Source organism: Bombus impatiens, unplaced genomic scaffold (assembly GCF_000188095.3).
Source record: "Bombus impatiens unplaced genomic scaffold, BIMP_2.2 scf_0452, whole genome shotgun sequence".
In the NCBI taxonomy this organism is placed as follows: Eukaryota; Metazoa; Arthropoda; class Insecta; order Hymenoptera; family Apidae; genus Bombus; species Bombus impatiens.
In genome coordinates, this window is record NT_176871.1 from 817,984 (window position 1) to 825,278 (window position 7,295).

Here is a 7,295-nt window from a genome sequence, read left to right on the forward strand (position 1 = left end):
AGACTTTACGTTAGCTTGTAGTTTTGCGTTTTATACAGCGGAGAATAGAAGAAAGTTTAGAAAATAAGAAATATGGAACGACACCATAAAACAACAACGAATAAGTACAATATGTATATCATAGAATAAATGACTATTACCAATACGATAAAAAAATCTTTAATAAAAAAGTTTCTACAATTCACGGTGTATCGTTTTTAAACTTTCTTTCATCCGCAACTGTACGCCAGTTACTTTTTACTTTCGTTACACGAAATACCAAGTTAAACGATACTCCATCGCATCGTTTTACTATCATTGACATTTGTCCAATCGCGAAACAGGTATAATAATTATCGTAAGATTTTTGATAGTGCGAGGGTGTACAGTTTCACGAGGTATCCTCTTGGCATTGTACTACGATTTCCGATATTCTCTGTATTTTATTCAGCCCCGTGTATAAATGAGTATGCGTGCGCTACAGTGTCCCAGTTTAGTTACAAAAGAATGGAAAAACGCAAATGAACGACTACACAGCTGAAAGTTGGCTGGCAGTTTTTCAAGCTCTCTCAATTACGAGACATCGATTTCGCCGTGAAACTGAACGAGGATCGTGGCATGCGACCGGCTTCTGTTGAATTTACTCAGAAACCGAGTGGAGGATTACAGTTGTTTGATTTCTAGCCAAGGCTCGTTAACCCTTCATCGATCATCCCTTGCCGTGTCTGAGCGCCACTGCATTAATTCGTCAGGCAGCTCCACTCGGTGAACGTGTACCGTGAATTTGTAGCTTCTCGTTCTTAACCCCGTTCCATGGCCATGGTTTCCCTGGCCAACCTCTTCGCGAAGGGTCGTGTGTACAGAGTGTGATGAGCGAATGCAATTGACTCGTGTACATACTTGTAATCTCGTCCTCGTCTTCCGCCTCGGCTTCTGCAGCCAATTCCTCTGGCGTCTTCTTCTTGCGCATCAAAGGATTCGGCTCTTCTTGGGTCATTTCTTGTACTTCTTCTCGCTTCTTTATGTTATACTGAAACGGAAAAACGAGAAGCGAGTGAACAAAAGGAGGATTACCGGTTACAAAAGAACGCGTTTGTACTTGGCGAAAAAACTCGCGACATACGTAAGCTTTCCTTTTATCTTTTCGCCTGACAAAGACTTTTCAATTAAGGAGGCACCGAAAAATCGAAATCTTTTAAACAGTATTTTTAATATTCCAGAGGTGTGGAATATCGTACGAAAGTCCTTTTCATTTATCTTATTATTTCACGAAGATTTTCTCATTAACAAGATACATAAGTCTTGTACGTTTATGTATCGTTTTAAGTTTCTCGAAGCTTTCAAAAGGGATTCCACTTGCGAACAAAGAAATTGAGAAAATCGAGTAAAATAGAATGTCAAGTCCAGAGATCTTGCAACTACTTGTAAGAAAAGTTGCCAAATTTTATTTATGCTTAAACGTCTGAAGGTGTAGCCTCCCAATCGATTAAAAAATAGACTATAGAGATAGTAATATACGTTTCACCAAGTCGGAGCACGAATTCGACAAGTTTTACGAGTCACGTAACAAATGCTCTTCGCTCGATATCTGTTGGGTCGTCGTTTAAATCCTATTCTACGTTAATCCTGATCCACGTTCGTCTGCGTAGTTAAACGAAACGTACTTACACGAGCGTTTACGATGGATGATCTTCAAACGAAACAACGTTTCGTACGAACGTTCGGTCTGTGTTTTGTTTTGCTATTGACTTTCTGTGAAGCAAGCGGAGAGGAAACGCCCGGGACCCGTTAACGAGTATTCCGGTCAGATTTTCTTTGACGCGATAGACAGATACCTTTGACCAAAGTGCGAGAAGCTCAGTCGCGAAGTTTTCTCGATCGAAGTTGGCGCACCGCTACGTAGCCACGTTGAAGACACTCGACGACAGTATATTTCCAAACTTCGCTAACAAGAAAGTTGTAGTAACGCGACGAAGTAGCCGAGAGCGACAACCTTTCTTTCAGACTTTAACATCGAAAGCGTTTTAAAGGAGGTGTCATCCCCTCGTGCCTCGAATTTAATGAACAACGACAGCCACAAAAACATCGGCGACGTAAAAAGTTATCTCACGACCAAATATCGATTTATGTGCGATCCTATCGAGAAGCCTTTGGCTGTTCCCATTAATTTACAAGGAAACACCGCGAATGGCCCTGGATGACTTCTATTTAGACGAAACTTTTCCTGTACATTTTCCGTAACTTTAAACTTGCCATAAGAGCATAAATATCCGTCTAGTCGTGACTTCTGTCGCCGCGAATATCACATGTCGTATTGTCAGCGATATTTCGAGTCGCGACGCTAGTATCGTAAATCGAAAACATTGTCTGCTGACATTTTCTAATAACTGTCATTTGTTGCCGTTCACGATCTTTGCTTTTACCATTTCCACAGTCACGGTGGCATGAAATCGGAATGGTCAGATTACGGAAGAATCGTTTTCGGACAATCGGCTTAAAACTCAAACAGTCAATCACGTCCATCACACGGAGCATCGACGCGCGGCTATTAGCCAGCTCTCACGCAGTGTTCCGTAATCGTATTAGCTGGACAATTTCAATCTCGGCTTCGTATCATCGAATCTGCCTCATGATTTCGAGGATCTGCAACAGGAGATCGGCACGTAACAACATACCCGCGCCGCCGTACCCCTATTTACACTAGATTGTCTAGTTGCATCGAACCGCAATGACGGCTGCACCCGCTCGCTACCTAGCTACATGCAGCGAGTAACTCAGCTTTGTATCCACGCCACTCTTGTCGGCAGACAATGAGCCCGATTGCGGTACAAGCCAGACACGTGATCGGCTGTACGGGTGCCGGTTGCCTCTATCGTGGCATTGTAACCGACCGTGGAATACGCGTATTGCGGCTATATCTACAAACACTATAAATTCTCCGTCTGTTTCGTTGTTGTTCTCCGTTGTTCGGCCCTCTCGTCTCCCTTTTTGCAAAGGCTTTTCGCGTTTTGTCCCGAGTCTCGTATCGCTCTTTTGTTACCGCGCCATGCGACTACACGCGTCTTTCACTAGACGCGCTGTCCGATTCGATATCGTTGTCACGAGGGATTTTCTGCGAAAAACTTTGCCCAATCAAAATTCAGACGCATATTTCGCTGGCTGTTCTGCTACGAAATAATAACAAATTGGAATTCATTTTTCCGTGACATTTATCATTGGAATCTTACGGGAAGAGATGGAATTCCAGGGCTGTAAAGGTTTCGCCTTACTTAGGTATTCTGTTTCACTCGGTTTTCTTCGATTTCAACGTATAAAACCTTTTCTTTTGTATCATAGCGTGACTCGATAGAAGTACGTCGACGTGAATACGCGATTGGTTAGGAAATGTGAAAATGTGATAAGAAACGAAGTGTTTGAAATCATATCGACCAGCAACGTCTCCAGGTAACACTGAATTATATTCGCTGGGAAAAGCTAGTTTATTTCTTGCCTCATATCCGCAGATCCAATATAACGGAATAGTTTATTCTATTTTATCGAAAGTACAATAAAATGAAATTGTAACCACGAACAATGCACGGCTTTCTCTCTTATTTTCAATCGGTTCGACAATTCCACTCCCCATACTTCTAATCGTATCTTGTCCCTTTGTATCTCGCGTCTCGTACGTGTAGAAATCTCGTAAGGTGGTTTCACAGTGGTGAACACAGTGTACATATAAATATGTATCGACTTACGCAGTTTTCTTCGAACTCGAGTCACAGAACTAAAATAACGCACCTAAACACGAGCAACGAGAAAATTTACAGGTCGATTTACAGAAAGATTTTCGCGACATTTTCGAACAGAAGTTGCAGTAGTCTGACAGTGGTGGTTCGACCGTACCACGAGGGCGGAGGGACGAGTATATTTAGAAATAGGAAAAGTTGATTGGGTTTATTTAATTAGCGTAGTAGAAATTCGGTTTGCTCTGGGCTAACGGGTATTGCCGATAAATCTGTCTCTCTTTGTTTTTCCGCTGTTCCGTTCCATTAGCAACGCGGCCGTTCGTAATGGGTGTACAGTGGCGCGTCCCAGGCACCGTGAAGCCGCGCGAAGGAGACAGATAGCGCGTGTACAAACGGCGGTCCAGTCTCCCAACGATGTCAAATGTGATGCACCGATCCTGACGTTAATTAATGCTTCTCGACACGCACCGCGCGCCTCTGCGATACAACGTTTACGAGCGCGTCTCACGTGGAATTTCAAATTCGTGACGTTACGTTTGCGTCAAGGAACGCCTTTTAATTATCGGCCCCTGCCTCTCGACCCTCTGGTTTTTTTAATCCTAAAAGTTGAGCAATCCCAGCGACTCGTAACACTTTGCATAATTGCGACGCACTCGCGCGTATCACGGCCGGAAGTCTTCAAACGTTCTTTCGCCACGGGTGCTACGTTCTGTGATTTGTATGCTCGTGTTGGATGGCTGCATCTGTATGTGTGTCCTAGACGCATCTGCAAGCCACGTCGCATTGCGACATTTTTACCCAGCACATTTTTAGTAACCAGTTTCCTTGTTAAAAACTAGTTCAAGAAGCGTTACGCCGTATGTCTAATGGTATGTTTTGGTTATAATATGACGTACTGGTTCAACGATACGGAGTTAGAAGTTTGAAGTGCGTACGAATGCTAAGTTCTGCACGTTGCCAGTTGCCGTTGTTCAGATCCGTTGTTACGTGTATGGTAAGTATGTGTACGTATAAAGATGTACACAGAAGATGTGATAATTATCCGAGATTATTAGGAAAACGATTGAATATCCATCAATATAACGACATACACACTCGTTGATAAGTATTACGACATCTGCTAATGCAGAACGTGGTAATTAATCTGGTAATTAATTAAACGAATTAAATAGGAGATTCATAGCAATTTGGTGAAAATTTACGGATAATAAATATAATGAAGCATCTAATGGTATAAACGTGGATATCTACCAGTGACGAATCGGTATTTTTTAATAAGACGATGACTATGAAAAAGGCGAGAAAGCTTGGTTTTACGTAAAGTAAATGGATTTTCACGAAACCAGTTATATTTATGGTATCTCAACATCGTTCGATGGTAACACGTGTTCGTAACAGCGGAAACTTTGCGAACGTTGTCAAATCCCTAGTTCGCAATGTTGTCTAGCTATCTTGTTACAGCATTAGTATTCGCGCAGTTTCTGTCTCTCACAATCAGCCTAATTGTCACGTGACGGTGCGAGCGCGGTACAAGCATCGCTGGTTACGAAGCAAACGCAACTATTTGTAAATTGTTCGTTGTTGAATCCCGGGGGGGGAGGGTAACAGTCGAACCACGTTTCCATGTGTATTTCGAGCACGACAGAGGCGAAAGATCGATTTTTCGTTGAACGGGAACTGTTTTCATTAATTACATCGCTGGAAATTACGATTTCTTTACACAAGCGTGTCACTCGCGCCGTGATTTCATTTCTAAAGGAATTCGGCGCGCAATGACATCGCGATATTCTCATCAACTTTTGTAACTGGCGAATCGCCGGTGCGTGTTCAATTTTCAATTTCTGCCGAATCATGACTATTTTTCACGATCAGCGAATATTTCTGTCGCGTTGTTCCTGTCGCCGTTCCCGTGAAAATTGAAAAAAATAAAAAGAAGGGGAAAATAGGGTGTTTATGCAGTTTATGCAGTTTATGCAAACTGATATACTTACGAACACGTCTAAAGCAATGGGATCTAAGCAGAGATTCGTTTCACTCGTCGAATACTATAACGAGTACTGTGCTCTTATCGCATAAAATTTTCTATCTAGCATTTTGTTTGGTTCTCAAAAAAGAGAAAGAATATTTGTTTCCTTCGGTTTGGAAAGAGATTTTATATTCTATACAATTTTTACACGTTTGTCGCATTATGTGCATTTTTTTTTGCCTTGAGGTTTTCTATAAATGCGTAAGCATTCGCAGTTTACCGATATATCATGCCATTATTGTTGTGTCACCATTCGTTTCATTTCGAGAGAAAGGGAATTTTACTGTTTAATTTTTATCTGTTGTGGCCGATAAACAATTTCGAAAGTGCCACCGATACGCATCGTTTATGATATTTTATTAATCAGTACGTTGTAATTACAAGAGTTTAATTAAATTTGATGTACCAATTACGTAAATTAATTTTCTAATTGGGCGTACGTGACTGCAACTGTGGCTACATTAAAATCTGTAATTTCACGGTGCTCTTTCTACAAAGCGAGAATTTATTGCCTGATACGTTCATTGCATGCAAAATCGGGAAAAGATGTTATGAATGCTCGTTTCACTTTGTTCGCGAAATTATCAGTACGTAACGTCGTAGTATGATATATCGTAGTTAAATAGCTAACAGTACGATAAATGTACAAATGTGCAAATAATTCTCGTGTATATTTAAAAGCTGCGTATCGTTTACTTCTCATTTTATAAATATTAGCACACTTTATAGGACGGTAGACTATGAAGAAACCATATTCAATATTATAATATTATAATCTCATCGATGCCATACAATAAGATTAAAGTATCTGTCTTGTATTTATTGATATTTCGCGTTATATATGCTACAAAAGATTCAGATTTTCTGCAGAATTCTTCGAGTTTTCAGACAGAATTTAGGCTGAAAGACTATAGAAACCAATATAGTATTATTACAGTAATTTACTGTATTTCTGTAATTTCTGCAAATATACAGTTTGCGCAAATTCCACGAAATACTCGTCGATTACTCGTCTCCTCGATAATTTAGATTAATTGTCACGTTTCGCGTGAAACCAGCGAGCGTCCTAATACTTACGGACAGGAGTGTACATTTTCCATTCGCGTAACGCTGACACACTCTCTAGGAATAACGCACCGATACCGATTCTGTCGTCAATGCTTTTATCGCATTATAACCGACACTTTGTAGTACAAGTAGCCTTAACTTGTTTCGACGTGCGCATCCTTAAGTACTTTTACGATGGTCCGTTGAACGTCTTAAAAGGAGTCAGCCTGACTCTATTAGGAAGTCGCCATATTGAATGCAGGGACTCCCTACTAGAGTCAATTTGACCCCAGTTAAGTTCAATCTTCTCTCTTCGCTTCTCCCGTCGTCGTTGTCTGCCGTTCTTCTTCCTTTCTCCCACGTCGACCTCGCCCGGGTTGCAGCTCGTTGTTCTTACGTTGTCAGCCGTCTTGTTCTTCGGTTCTCTACTTTCGCGGCTCTTTTTCTCCCCTCTTCTTCTTTTTTTTTCTACCCGTTCCTCTCGTTCTTCTTCGTCAGCGTCACCTTTGACGCCC

At 41.4% G+C, this 7,295-nt stretch overlaps 1 protein-coding gene across 2 annotated transcripts in view; it reads right to left on the reverse strand.

The window, feature by feature from the left end:
- Positions 1-7,295, reverse strand: part of LOC100745903 (complexin) — a 329,300-nt gene that overhangs the window by 10,544 nt on the left and 311,461 nt on the right. For both annotated transcript variants that reach the window (XM_024368498.2, XM_012387084.3), the window contains one exon: positions 880-1,009. In XM_024368498.2, coding sequence (XP_024224266.1) covers positions 880-1,009 — 130 coding nt within the window. The remainder of the gene's footprint in view (positions 1-879; positions 1,010-7,295) is intronic.